Source organism: Eleutherodactylus coqui, chromosome 6 (genome assembly GCF_035609145.1).
Source record: "Eleutherodactylus coqui strain aEleCoq1 chromosome 6, aEleCoq1.hap1, whole genome shotgun sequence".
In the NCBI taxonomy this organism is placed as follows: Eukaryota; Metazoa; Chordata; class Amphibia; order Anura; family Eleutherodactylidae; genus Eleutherodactylus; species Eleutherodactylus coqui.
This window is the reverse complement of record NC_089842.1, coordinates 56,755,409-56,769,962: the sequence shown is the minus strand read 5'-3', so window position 1 is coordinate 56,769,962 and position 14,554 is coordinate 56,755,409. Positions and strand designations below refer to the sequence as shown.

The following is a 14,554-nucleotide window of genomic DNA, read 5'->3' as shown; positions in this document are numbered from 1 at the left end:
CAGGTACACAACATCAGACGTGGAATATGTAAATGTCCCCGGAATCTTATAGTCCTACTGTGTGTTGGGGATTTGTATCCTGTCCACACTCAGCACATGTGAGCAGGTCTTACAGCTCCTTACATTACAGAGATAGGCCCCCTGTCAACGGACGTGTATTCGCCGGCCTCTGTCCACGAGCGGAGAATCATTGCGATTCTCTGCTCGCGGTGGGCAATTCGCAGCATGCTGCGAATAACCCTGATTCTCCATGGCCAGTCTATCTATCAGATAGGGCTGACCGGCGGAGATTCGGCGGCGGCTCCTGCGACGGAGATCTGCCGCGGGACTTTGCATCGCCCGTGGACAGGGGGCCTTAAGTTCCTTTTTGTATGTCAGAGGGCAATGCCCTCCTGATTATAAAGTTCCTCAAATTTGCGGGTTGCCTGTAACACAGAAGGGGAGGGTCCGGGAATATGGTTCTAAGACAGTCATCCTTGTGTAGAGTATGATGGAGTTTCTTTGCAGTCTTCCTTAGTACCTCTAGCTATGAAATGTAGGTCACTACTAGAGAAACATGTCCGTTTTTTTCTTTCTCTGTGTATTAAAGTAGTTGATTCCTGGGTATACTGGTGGCTCTGGTGATTTGGTCATCAATTGAGGTGGGATGGTAGCCCTGATTTAGAAATATATTTTTGAGATTGTGTAAATGTTCCTTTCTGTCTGTTGGGTTGGAGCAGATCCGGTTATATCTGATGGCCTGGCTGTAGACTATGGACTTTTTGATGTGCTTAGGATGAGAACTGTCCCATCTGAGGTATGTGGGCTGATCAATCGGTTTCCAGTATAGGGATGTCTGTATTGAGTTGTTTGAAATTTTTATGGTGGTCTCCAAAAAGTTGATTTCTGTATACGAGTAACTTAATGTCAGGTTTATGGTGGGGTGAAATGCATTGAATCTGTCATGGAATTTTATTAGTTCTTGTTCAGTGTTGGTCCAGATGATTATAATGTCATCAATGTGGCGGAAGTAGGCCAATGGTTTGCTGGGGCAGAAGGCCAGAAACTCACTCTCTAGTTTTCCCATGAAAAGGTTGGCATATTGCGGTGCCATTTTATTGCCCATGGTGGTTCCAGTGAGTTGCAAGAATATCTCTTTGCCAAAGGAGAAATAATTGTGCGTGAGGATGAATCTTTTGAGTTGGAACACCGATTCAGAGGCAACCTCATTGGCCTCAAGGTGTGCCTGGCAGGTGGTCAGTCCATCTTTGTGTGGGATGTTGGAATGTAAGGATTCCACATCCATGGTAGCCAGGATAGTGCCATCAGGGAAGGGACCAATGGTGGATAGTTTGTTCAGTAGCTCCGTGGTGTCCTGTAAATAGCTGGTTGTATTCCTCACCAGCGGTTTGAGGACACCTTCTACCCATCCTGAGATTTCTTCAGTGAGGGTTCCCACACCTAAAATAATTGGCCTCCCTGGGTTTCCAGCTTTGTGTAGTTTGGGAATTATATAGAATGTAACAACCCTGTGGTTCTCTGGTATCAAGTCCAAACGTTTTGTGGAGCCCACAGACCGGCTTCTGATGACCATTCTCAATTCCGTCACATATTTCTGAGTCGGGTCTTGGTCCAGTCTGGTGTAGTATCAAGTGTCCATCAGCTGTCTGTCTGCTTCTTTGTGTAGTCTTATGTTAAACTCTCCAAAAGAATTCATGTGTGACTGGGAAGTATGAGACATCTATAACACAGATAACACTGCTGACCTGATGATCTCCTAACACTTATTCAGGGACCATAAAACCTTCACATCTATGTTTGTATTTCTGTTGTGGTATTCTTTTAAGTTAATCCCACATGTCATATATATATATATATATATATATACCTCTTCGGCTCCATTTCATTATTGCCTTGATGAAGAACCCTGTGAGGTCTGAAAGCTGGCATTAACATTATGTATTTTTGTTAGCCATTAAAAGGTATCATAACTACAAGATTACTTGGTTTCTCTTACTGAAAATAATCACACTTTGCTCTACTGGCTATCACGGTACTAAAACCTTTTTTTTTAGAAACAGTGTTACATCACATATGTCTCAGCATAAAGCATCCACACAGTATTTCTACTAAACAGCATATTCCCCTACAATAAAGTAAATACTCGTATAAGCCACATTCTGTTAATTTATAAAGAGTTTAGTCAAAAAGAGAGAGCAAGGCAGAAATATAAACGGGAGTTTTGTACAGCTTTTAACGCAGCGCTAAACACTTGAAAAAAAACGCCTGTGTGAGGGAGGCCTAAGAGCCATAAAAGCCCTGTATAATTCACTCAGAATGTTATACAGGGCCTTTAAAGCTCTTAGACAGTGTTATACACCAGTTTTAGGGATTTTGGTAAACTTCCAGTTCAGATCAAACTGATTCAGACCAAAACGGTCTTTTTGCAAACATTCAGTGAATCGTCCAATGTATTCTTACATAAAATTCACTCATCACTAGTCTCAGGTAAAGCAATGCCTCTTCTTTTGAATCCATTAGGATATAGTAAGATATGTTAGAGATACCATGGTTGGGCACTGTGAGTTGTGTTTGTTATGGGGGCACCATGGCTGGCACTTTTAATGGGAGTTTTGGGGATGTCACAGGTGTGGGTGCTTTATAACTGGCTCTATTATGGGGGCACTGTGCTGGCACTACTGTAGAGCACTGTGCCTGGCAATGTTATAGTCGCAGTGCGATACTTGAAATGTTTGCCTTGGTGTTTGCAACATGCCTTTTATGCCTGCAAATCTTTATCATCCCTGAAAACTGGGTGAACTAAAAATGACAGCAAGATATCCTGATATTCAAGGCAAATTTTTCTCATTAAGTTAGGATAATTTTTGTATTATTTATGTATGTTCTTGCAAAGTACAGAGACACTTACCTGCCAATTGAGTTGACCAAGGGCCCCACTAATAAAGACCCAAAGAATCCACCCAGTGGATATAAAGAGACAGTAAGAGACCACAGTATAGTCTCTAGGGAGCTACTCAGCTGGGTGCCGTAACGTTCAAGGTAAGTTTCATTATAAAAGCTTTGCATAAACTAAAACAAAAAAAAGAAAAAGTTTACATAAATACAAATACACGAAAGATTATTTCAAAATATCCACTAGATGGTGCTAATACTCTATATGTGATCAGGGATCTGGAGCCTTGGAGCTGTGCATCCATCCACAGCAGACTGGCTATACAAGCTTCAACATGCAGCCTGTTGACATGATCTGGCGTAGCATTGTATAATTTCATGGGCAGTGATCAGATCAGTTCTAATCAGCATATGCATTGATATAACATAATATAACACAAGGAGATTTTCCAGTATTTTGATGAACTATTTACATGTGACTACATGAACCTTTCTTTGTCTTATAGAAAACATACTCCCGCAGGTTTGAGGGTTTGGAGGAATAAATGCTTCTACTCTTATAACCATTAGGCCTCTTAAAATATATATTTTTAGTATTTCAAAAAATTTCACATTTTTCTATTTCTATCTATATATGTTGCACTAAAGGAGATATCCCAATTTGTTTTTTTCACATGGACTATGTCTTCTACTGCAGCTCATCCCCATCTAGTTGAATCGGTTAATTTACATGAGCGATTTTTCACTGTGACCCACGGTCCAAGATTGAAAAATTGATGCATGCTCCATTTTCATGCAAGTATCGCACGAGAATGGGGCATGTAATGTGCGGTGTCCCACATCTCACACAGCAGACGGACTGGGTGCCAGTGTAATGTGTGATGTGGGGGGCGCCCAAGAGTCTCAGGTGCAAACCGCGTTAGTAAGAACTCCAGGAATCTGCAAGGTGTTTCACCTGTGTGTTGAGACTACACTCTGTTGCTAGAGACTTTGAACACTGAATCTGAAGCTTTGCAGGTCCCATTTCTGCCTGTTTTCCAGATCTGCCACTGTTCTGACTACACCAAGTTCGAACAAGATTATGCTGGAGACACTGGCGTAACTATAGGGGATGCAGGGGATGCGGTTGCACCCAGGCCCAGGAGCCTTAGGGGGCCCAAAGGCCCCCCTTCTCTATATAGGGAGCCTAATACTATGAATTAAGCAATTATAGTTAGGGTTCTGTTACAGGTTTCGCATTGGGGCCCATGAGCTTCAAGTTATGTCTGTATGTTGAGGAATTAAGAGAAGTTGGGGGGCCCCAAAATAAACTTTTGCACTCGAGCCCATGAGCCTTTAGCTACACCCCTGGCTAGAGGGGAAGCGTTCATTAAAGGTTTCTGTAGTTGAGCAAGCAATATGTGGTCCTGTCCTATTACTTGCCCATGGAATGTCCCAGTGAGAGCCAACCCATGTAACCAGGACTTCTACCAATGCTGCATGACTACCGGTCGCCTGCAGGTAAGCTTGTAAGAACGTGGTGATGACAATACTTTCCAGCCTCCTGCACCAAGTACCCATCCACAAAGATGCAATACCAGACACAGCCCACGGTCAACAATGATAATGGTTTGGGGAAAAAGAAAGTAAATCCATTTACCTAATCCGGGATAAAACCTAATTATCAGCATACTGTGTTATAACTTCCATTACTATATAACACTTGACAGTAATCTAGGGCTTTATTAGAATTGTGTTTATTTAAATACGTAGATGCTACAGTCCAGAGGGGTAACTTGAAGCTTCTGCGCCCCAATGCAAAATATGTAATGGGGCCCCCAATTTTAATGCTTTGTTTATAGCACAGCACTCCCTATATGGATAAGAGAGGCCTTATGGGCCCCCTATTGCTCCTGGGCCCGGGTGCAACCGCATCCCCTATAGTTATGCCCCTGCAACAGTCTATTCTATATGGCATGTGACACTGAACTCTAGATGTGCCCATGTACCTTCAACACCTGTTAGCGTAACAATCATTTGGCCAACAGCTATTTCCCATGGCTCCCCCCATATACACAAACACTTGCTTGGCTCTGGTGGAGGCTTATCTCCCAGGGATCAAAAGGATGGGGCACTAAAATTCTTTGTCCCTTATCCTTTTATCCCCTGACATCATCAGTGCAGGGAAAGTTGACCGACACCCATACATATTAAAGAGTGGTCTGTATAGCTTTCTGTATAGTATTCTGTATATTGTAACTTCTGATAAGGCCCTGATAACCAATGAGGATACCCACCAAACAGGCACAGCAAAGGAGTGCTCTGCACACAGATTTATACAGCTCCCAGTTCAATACTAGCTGTATAAATCCATTTGGCATAACTTCTCCCTAGTGTGGCTGCAGGCAGTCAGAAGTGCATAATTTATCAAGTCAGAAAAAAGTTCCCTACAGCATATACACTGTATCATGAAAATATTTGGCATAGACTATTGGATCTAAAACACAGTGTAGAGAAAAAAAATTGTACGGTAACTTGTAATCTTAAATATACATAAAAAAGGCAAAAGTATTATAGAGGTAATACCTCTAATATTGCCTAACTAGAAAAATTATATATGCAAGCTTTCAAGGTTACTTAATGTATCTTTAGCCTGAGCAATGCGCATTAAGTAGGTTTGAAAGCTTGCATATATAATTTTTCTATTTAGCCAATTTTTGACAGGGCTCTCTTTGGACCCTATTCTGAAATTCATCAGCTTTTACTATTGTTTTCCTAATTTTTGAAGCTTTTGAGACCCAGTGCAAATTTATATATAATAAAATAAAAGTGAAATGCTTTCATGCTTGAAGGGTTTTTCCCACAAATAGCTATTGAGATCTATACTCAGGACATAGCAGACAGCTCCATACATTGCACAATGGCCTGGATAAGTATGACAGGCTGTGTCCTATGCACTTCAATAGGACTTAGCATGCAGTACCAATCTAGGCCACAGCGCAATGTATGGCACGGTCTGCTTCCTGCAGCAAAATGGCTCCATGTACAAAGACACTCACTCGGGAAAACAGCTGATCCCCGCAGGTCCTGCCAATCTGTTATTGATTACCTTTCCTAAGGATAGGTCATCAATAGCTAGAAGTGAGACAACACCTTTCAATACTTATTAGTATTGTGAGATAGTTCTATATAGCAGGATTATAACACTGCATAATGAACACAATGGTATAGTTGTGCCCATACTTTCCCCCATATACATATATGTAGCCCCAGAGCTCACTGGGTCAGTTTGCTATTACTTTTAATGCCCCACCTATAGTTATGCCAAAACAATTTGGTACTGGATTTTATTTATAGCACTCACCGGCGCAGGAGAATTTACTGAAGCCACATTGTATCCATACTGGAAAGATGATCCAAAGGTGGACACCAGGGTCACCAGAAGAAGTGTTGCGGTCAGCTTCTATAAGCCGAAGAGAAAGCAGAATATTATAGTAAGACAGAGAGCAGAGCAAACATAAGATATAATGACAGATATGCCATACCCATCATTTCGGAGTTCCAGATTGCTTAGTTTGATTTATGGTTGGATTGGGACACTGAGGAACTCACATTTGGCTATAGTTCACCTATTTTACTGCTAGCCAACACTAAGGGTATGTTCGCAGGTAGAGCAAATGCTGATGATGGACGTTCTTTGTGGAATTTTCACATGGAAAATCTGCAGCCTTTACGCTGCGGCGCCATGTAGATGACATTTAAACCAATCTCATTCATCCACATGGTGCAGAAAAATACGTGAGATTTCCAGCAGAATTAACCTATGGCACAGATTTTCAATCCACAGTTTGTCAATTTACATATGTGGCACGGCTAATGCATCTCGCTACTGAATGGCAGCAGCCGCGCTATGCAAACAGCATAGTGGCGCCTGGTTGTCTATGCAGGAAATGTAGCGCTACATCCCTCCAGGCGCTGCTACATTTATATGTTGTGGATTTTCACTGAAGATCTCAACCTTAATATGGGGAGGTGTAATCCATGGCATATCTGCATCAAAATCTGCATCAGGCTATGGCCACGTGTTGTGGAATTTATAGTTAGAAGCCTAGATACATCGGTGGTCCATATATTAGAAGCTACAGAAGGTGGCATATTGGATCTTTTAAAGACGTATCACCTACAGTAAAACATAGAGGTGGCTCTGTGGTGCTCTGCAGCTGCTTCTCTATATCTAGAATTGGGTTGCATTAACAAGATGTCACAGAGGGGGATCCCTCATCTAGAACCCCACTCTAAGGCCTCATGTCCACGGGGAAAATCAGGCCCGGAAAATCATGCAGAATTCCGCAGCGGGTCCCTCCTTTCCCACGGACATGAGGCTTAAAAAGAAGATTAACCTACCTGTCCAGACGCTGCGGATCTTCCCTCTGTCGCGGCCGGATCTTCTCTCTTCAGCCTGGTGGATGTGCTCGGCACGTCGGCAGCATGCCGCGTGCGTGCGCCGTGCACGTCATTTTTTTTTAAAACTCCTGCTCTCCCGCGCTCCCGCGCCGGAGAGCAGGAATTCAGGTGCGGGTGTGCCACGGATCCGGACGGCTTCCATAGGCTTCAATGACAGCGGCTGGAGAAGGGAGGTGGGAGGGAGTTTAGCAGCGTGACAGCTAAACTCTCTTCCCCTTCTCTGTTCCTCTCTGCCCTTTGCTGTCTGTTTGCAATGGAAGGGGTGGGATGGGGCGGAGCTAGTTATTTACTCCACCAATTGCTGGCTGCCCATAAGGGGCGGGTGCTCAGCACACTAGCTCCCGCCCCGTCCAACCTCCTTCCCTTGCCGAGAGCCAGTGAGGAGGAGGGAAGGGGAAGACAGCTTAGCAAAGCTGAACTGTCTCCCCCTGCCCAACGGCATTGCGGGCTTGGCGTATATGCGCCGGGCCATCTGAACAGGCGCACAAGCTTTAGCTTTGTGCGCCCGTTCACACGTGTTTACAGTGCCGTCGGGTGAACATAAAAATGCCGACGCCCGTGTGAAAGAGCTCTAGTAGCGTGGAGAACTGCTAAGACAGAGTAGTAGTTGCTCAAGCAGGCCTGTCCTGTCCATGTATAACATGATCAGCCATTCAGTTGAGCAGCCAATATCTTAGGGCTCTTTCACAGATTATTTATATATTAATATAGTTATTATAAAATTTAAGATCAGGAATCACAAGTCTTTATATGTTTTCACAGAAAAAAAATTACGTTATTTTCCCTTTAAACAATTGCTTTGAATTTTTTTTTAAAACTACACATATTTAGTGTTGCTACATTGTAACAACCTGTACTATGAAATATTTCATTATTTATTCAGCTTGGTAAATTTCATTAAAAAAATAAAACAAAATGGTAAAATAGCCATTTTCTGTTCAACTTGCTTTCTAAAACCAAAAAATGAAAAGTGAACAAAAAGTCTTTTATACCGCTAAATGGTACCAATGAAAACTACAGGTCACCCCGCAAAAAGGTGGTTTATCCACCACAGTATATGATGTCATACTGCTAAAACATACTAATCAGTAGGGGTGTGCTCACAGAATAAGGGCTCATTCACATGTAGACCTACGCATGCAAAAATCCCATGCGTGAAAATCTTGCGGCTATTAAAACCAATGGTTTCCTATGGGAACATTCAGATGAAGGAATTTTAGATGCGCAAAAAACATCTTAACGTTCCTATAGGAAGCCATTGGTTCTAATAGCCACGAGTTTTTTACATGCGTGATTTTTGCGCACGTAGGTCCCCGTGTGAAAGAGGCCTAAGGAAGCTAGAAAACCAAATTCCTGCACCTTTGGCCTTTTCTCAGCACAGCACTACTCCTATCTAAACCTGGTCAGAGAACTGCAATTCAGCCCCATAGCATGCTATGAAGAAAGTCAGTTACATCTGAAACATGTTAGCAACTACCTGCTGGTTTTTAGCTGCACATTCCTTAAAGGGGTTGTCCCGCGCCGAAACGGGTTTTTTTTTTTTTCAACCCCCCCCCCGTTCGGCGCGAGACAACCCCGATGCAGGGAGGTAAAGAAAGCTCACCGGAGCGCTTACCTGAATCCCCGCGCTCCGGTGACTTCTCTACTCACCGCTGAAGATGGCCTCTTCCTCCGTGGACCGCAGCTCTTCTGTGCGGTCCATTGCCGATTCCAGCCTCCTGATTGGCTGGAATCGGCACGTGACGGGGCGGAGCTACACGGAGCTACACGGAGCCCCATAGAAGACTGCAGAAGACCCGGACTGCGCAAGCGCGGCTAATTTGGCCATCGGAGGGCGAAAATTAGTCGGCACCATGGAGACGAGGACGCTAGCAACGGAGCAGGTAAGTATAAAACTTTTTATAACTTCTGCATGGCTCATAATTAATGCACAATGTACATTACAAAGTGCATTATTATGGCCATGCAGAAGTGTACAGACCCACTTGCTGCCTCGGGACAACCCCTTTAAAGGGGTTCTGACACGAATCAGGTTTTTATGCTTTAGCAGCCATTGTTCCTTGGTCTGCCTAATGGACACAGGGAAGCCACGATTAATGGCATGCTAAAGCACAAAAATCTTATACTTACCTTTTTTCCTGTTGTTGTTGTGCATTGGGGTCATCTCCCACTAGGCAATTCTTCTTCCCCCGACGAGCCGCCCTACTTCGGGAATCCACGCATGCGCAGAAGACAGGTGCCATCTGACAGGAGTCAGGACGCATATTTGTAGTTTACGCTTAGGTTAAGCAGCGCTGCTGATTAGAGCCACCTGATTGGCTCTTCGGCACCACGTGACTACACAGACTGCATGCGGATTGCCTTCAGCAGCCGTGCACTACACACTACAGTTAAGCAGACGTGCGCTACACACTACACTTAAGCAGCACGGGGTTAGGGTTTAGGGTTAGGGTTTAGGGTTAGGTTTAGGGTTAGGTTTAGGGTTAGGTTTAGGGTTTAGGGTTAGGTTTAGGGTTAGGTGTAGGGTTACTTTTAGTGTTTACGGTTAGTGTTTAGGGTTAGGTTTAGGGTTAGGGTTGGGGTTAGGGTTAGGTTTAGGTAATCCTAACCCTAAACCTAACCGCAAACCTAACCCTAAACCTAACCCCGTGCTGCTTAAGTGTAGTGTGTAGCACACGTCTGCTTAACTGTAGTGTGTAGTGCACGGCTGCTGAAGGCAATGCGCGTGCACGCTGTGTAGTCACGTGGTGCCGAAGAGCCAATCAGGTGGCTCTAATCAGCAGCGCTGCTTAACCTAAGCATAAACTACAAATATGCAGTCAGGACGGGCCGCCTCTCCACTGCGCACGTGCAGAACTTGGAGTTCAGCCAGGATGGACGGGCCGCCCACAGCAAGCACTGGTTGTGATGTGCTTACTGTGGGCGGCCAGTCTGTTCACCTCGGAAGTGGCTGACGGACGGAGCAGAGCAGGAAGTGGTCATTTTGACCGCTCCAGCTCTGCTTCTAGAAATCACAGAAGAAGATGCCCGACAGAGGGGACATGCCTGGCGATAGGTCCTGGCCAGGCAAGGTAAGCTATTTTTTTAAATGTTAGAACCCCTTTTATAAAGTTATAGATTTTACAATCCCAGTGTTGGATTATCTTGTATCCTTTTTAATTCCCTTTAGGGCTCATTTACATTAGAGTTTTTGGGTCCAATTTTCCTGCTCCATTATAGAGTATAAAAATGGCACTCAGTACCCAACTGGAACTGTCGCATGATTGTATTGAATGCCACCAAATGGACCGGATTGACGATGACGGGGTCTATTCAGTTCCCGTCTGACCTTCCAGCATTTTACAGGACAAAATAGTGCAGTATTATTGTACTTTTTTGTCCTTTTTTTTAACAGAATTCAGTGATGTAGGATCCAAATGGAACCTCTGACACTGATGTGAAATTCTGATTAATTTATATATACATGTTCAAGCTCCATATTTCTAATTCAGAGCTCCAAATTCCCTGGATAGACATTTAGTAAAATGATAAGAGTCTGCCACCACCAGAGGGAGCTTGGGAGTATACTGTAAACTATTTATACATTGAACGTATTAATCATACAGTAAGTTCCCTCTAGTTGTGGTTTCAGGGAACGAGAATCTTTTAACTCTATGTCTATGCAGGGTGTTTGGAGTTCCTTATCAGAAAAAATAAGTGTTGTGGGTTACAAAGATATTATATATTAAGACTTTACTCAGCCCAACATGTTTGACTTATTTAGATACAGTGGCGTGCCACCAATGTAGTCAGAGCACATGACTGCTATGGGGCCTGTGGGACAGAGAGGCTTAGGGACAAATGTCCCTTTCCCACAACTGACTTGCCTCTCTTTTCCTCTAACTGTTCAGTCAGTGCAGGCTGCTCCTCCATTCATTCTCCACATACTATACTGAGAGCAGGAAGGATAGGGAGGAGCAGCCTGCACTGGCTGACACAGCAGCATCTGGGCCAGCTTCAATGAAAGTGAAACTTCTTCTGCCGGACAGTCAGGGGAACGAAGAGGCACAGAGGAGACTCCATTATCTTATTGTGCCACAGAGAGGGGACAACAGAGATTTGTTGTGCCACAGGGAACAGACACCAATGCCTTTTGGGGCCACAGAGGGGACATTGCAGTTCTCAGCCGCTAACAGAAGATCGCTTCCTGCTTACAGACTTTGTAAATCCCACATCCAGGAGGTGATTGCTCTGATTGGTTCTCAAGCACCACGGCTTAGCCAATCAATGCAGCACTTGCAGAACTAATCACAGCCATTTCATTGGTTATTTTGTTCGTGGCTGAGGACTGCGAGCAAGCACGCCAGAGCTCCACAGGCCAACATGAGGGACCTGGACTGCACCTGCTAGCTAATGTATTGCTTTTTTTTTTTTAATGTAGTGCAGCTAGGGCTTATTTTCGGGTGGAGCTTATATTTTTAAGCCCATCTTCCCTAAAAATCTCGAAACATATGGGTAGGGCTTCTTTTCAGGGTAGGTTTTATTTTGGGGGGAAATGGTGTGCTGCCCCTAATTTTTGAATGCGGGGCCCAATTCTAAGTTTTGCTATGGGCCCCATGTTCTATGTACACCCCTATTTAGGGATATATATATATACTGTATATATCTTAAAGGAATGTTTATTTAGCCAAAGTAGACAAATGAAAAGAAAAACAGCAGGAACAAAAGAAAAGAATGCACATTTTTCTGGATTTAAAGATATATTTAAAGAAAAATAAACAAATTTGAGTTTAAGTTTGGATATGCACTTTAAAGGAAACCACTAACTCATTCCTAAGACTGACTTCACTGGCTCGCAGGGGAAGAAAAATCAATAACTTCTCTCTCTAATGAGCTCATGAACGTCCGAAATTAGGTTCCAATGTTTTCCTGTACCATATGCAAATGAGCAGAGAGGAGTCATCTGGCTGAGAAGAGTCATGGAGATTCATGAGCTGCCATGCTAACTACACACCCTTTTCTCTTTATAGACCACTTGTACTATTCCCCATTAAACCTACCTATCAAGAGAAAAGGGGCGGAGTTAGCTCGACTACTCAAAATCAGCATGACTTTACACAGCTAGATGACTTTTCTTTGCTAATTTGTATATAGCATGGGATAACTTTGGACCATAACTGGGGGTGGTGCAAGGGCTCATTAGGAAAAGAGAAGGCATCAGAAATGATTGATTTTTCATCCCCTGCCAATCAGTGTAGCCAGTTTCAGGGGTGAGATGATGACAGGGTCCCTTTAAGTTCTCACACAGTGCAGTTTTGATTTGCTTATTCTTAGCAGCCAAAAATGTAGGACACACATAAAATTAAGAACTCCAGAGCTAAGATTTCAGGTTATCTGTTGGCTGGCAGTAGCATGGAACAACGCTATGGGCTATGAGAAGTATTTCAACTTTGAAAAAAAGTTTTTACCTAATAGCAGAGTTCTTCTTTAATCCTTATAGGTTCAATACAAATGCTTGAAGTTGAAAAACTAGTTATTAGTACAGGCAATTATATTAAATAAATGGTTAGTAGGATGCTATCATTATCACTCACCCCTTTCCTCTCTACGGGTTCCTCAGGATCCTTATATTCCGCTTCCTCTGCCATCACTGCTGCAGCCCCTAAACACTCGCCTCGCAAAACCTTCTTTCAACACTGTGAAAATAGAAAAAGTGAAAAGAGACTTTGTTCTGAACCTTTGGTCATGTTATCAAGTCAAGGGAAATTCTGTTTTGTAGGCTTTTTTTTCTCCCTGGGACATTGCCAAAACTCAATAAAGTACATAGTAACAGCTATAATGTAAATTAAAGATAAAAAGTTCAGTTATTTGTCTGCTGGAGTGCAATTATGGCTTATTACCATATTTATGGCCATTTATGTCATTTAAACAGATTAAAGTGTAACTCTAGGAAGAAGGTGCAATTACTTAGTAAAGCTTAATGATCGAAAGTGCTTCGGATACCAGTACGAACATTCCTCTTTAAAGACAACTCCTGGCAAGTTAAATTACCCCTCCCTGCTTCTGGAGCCCACAGAATACAGAACAATGCTAGTGGAAATGTCATTTTTGTCTATGGAGTTTTTATGAATTGGATATACGGTAACTCTCTAGAAGAGGAATGTTGTTTTTCTTTTTTAATGTTGCAGTTTTTTATTGTATTATTTATTATCTTTATTTCCATATTACAAGTATTGGAAACACAAACTACCTTCCTGCATTGTTTGTATTGACAATGAAGTCGGATGTGCCCGCTTTATGGCAGCTGAAAAAATGGAAGTCAGTTAAAATTTTTCAGGCAGACCACTGAGTAACAGCTGACCTTTATCCATTTGGGTAGCGACTGCCACTAGCACTTATATTTTCCTGACAGTCGCCAGGCTGAACATGCAAACATAGCACTCTTAGGCCTCATGTCCACTAGCTAAATGGAATTGCGTAATCCGCAGCGGATTTTGCCCATAGGGAACCATTGGCCATCCGCGGTACATTAAATAGATTTTTGCACTCGCGGATGGCATTTTAAAAGAATTGCATTTTTCACGCACGGGAGAAAAAACGTGGCATGCTCCACTTTGCCGCGGATCGGCAACATCAATGTGTGCGGATATCTGCATGCAAAAAAATACCATTTAAAGCAAATCCGCACGGAATCCACCCTGAAATCCGCGGCAGATTCTGCGCGGATTGTATTTTTCGAGTGGACATGAGGCCTTAGGGTGGACACCCACTTGCGATTTTTTTTTCCCTGCAATGCGACAGCGATGATTATGAAACCAATGATTTTCAATGGTTTCATACTAATTTGCGATGTTTCAGCAGAGCTTCGCATTGCAGAGAAGAAATCTGCGATATCGCTCTGTGTTTTCAATGGGGCTAGGGGCAGCAGGGCTAGCCCCATTGAAAACATAGGGAGTATATCGCAGACTTCTGCCACAGCTGTGACAGCTGTGGCAGGAGTTCCCTTCATCGTCTTGGTCCCCGCAGGGATAAAGGAATCCACTGCCACAGCTGTGACAGCTGTGGCAGAAGTCCAAGATGCTATCCAATTGCTTTCAACAGATCGGCGCTGCTGCTATAGGCCCCATTGAAAGCAGTGGTTTTTAGGCAACCCCCGCAGCATGATTTTCGGGGAAGGGCTTGAAATATGCCTAGCTGGTGAAAAAAACTAAAAAATTCTTTATTCCCCTCTCCGCTGCTC

At 43.4% G+C, this 14,554-nt stretch overlaps 1 protein-coding gene across 1 annotated transcript in view; it reads right to left on the bottom strand.

The window, feature by feature from the left end:
* Positions 1 to 14,554, bottom strand: part of SLC2A5 (solute carrier family 2 member 5) — a 47,191-nt gene that overhangs the window by 16,101 nt on the left and 16,536 nt on the right. Inside the window, exons 2-4 of the mRNA XM_066606867.1 lie at positions 12,909 to 13,010; positions 6,236 to 6,334; positions 2,909 to 3,069 (exon numbers count right to left, since the gene is read on the bottom strand). Coding sequence (XP_066462964.1) covers positions 2,909 to 3,069; positions 6,236 to 6,334; positions 12,909 to 12,962 — 314 coding nt within the window. The 5' untranslated portion in view covers positions 12,963 to 13,010. The remainder of the gene's footprint in view (positions 1 to 2,908; positions 3,070 to 6,235; positions 6,335 to 12,908; positions 13,011 to 14,554) is intronic.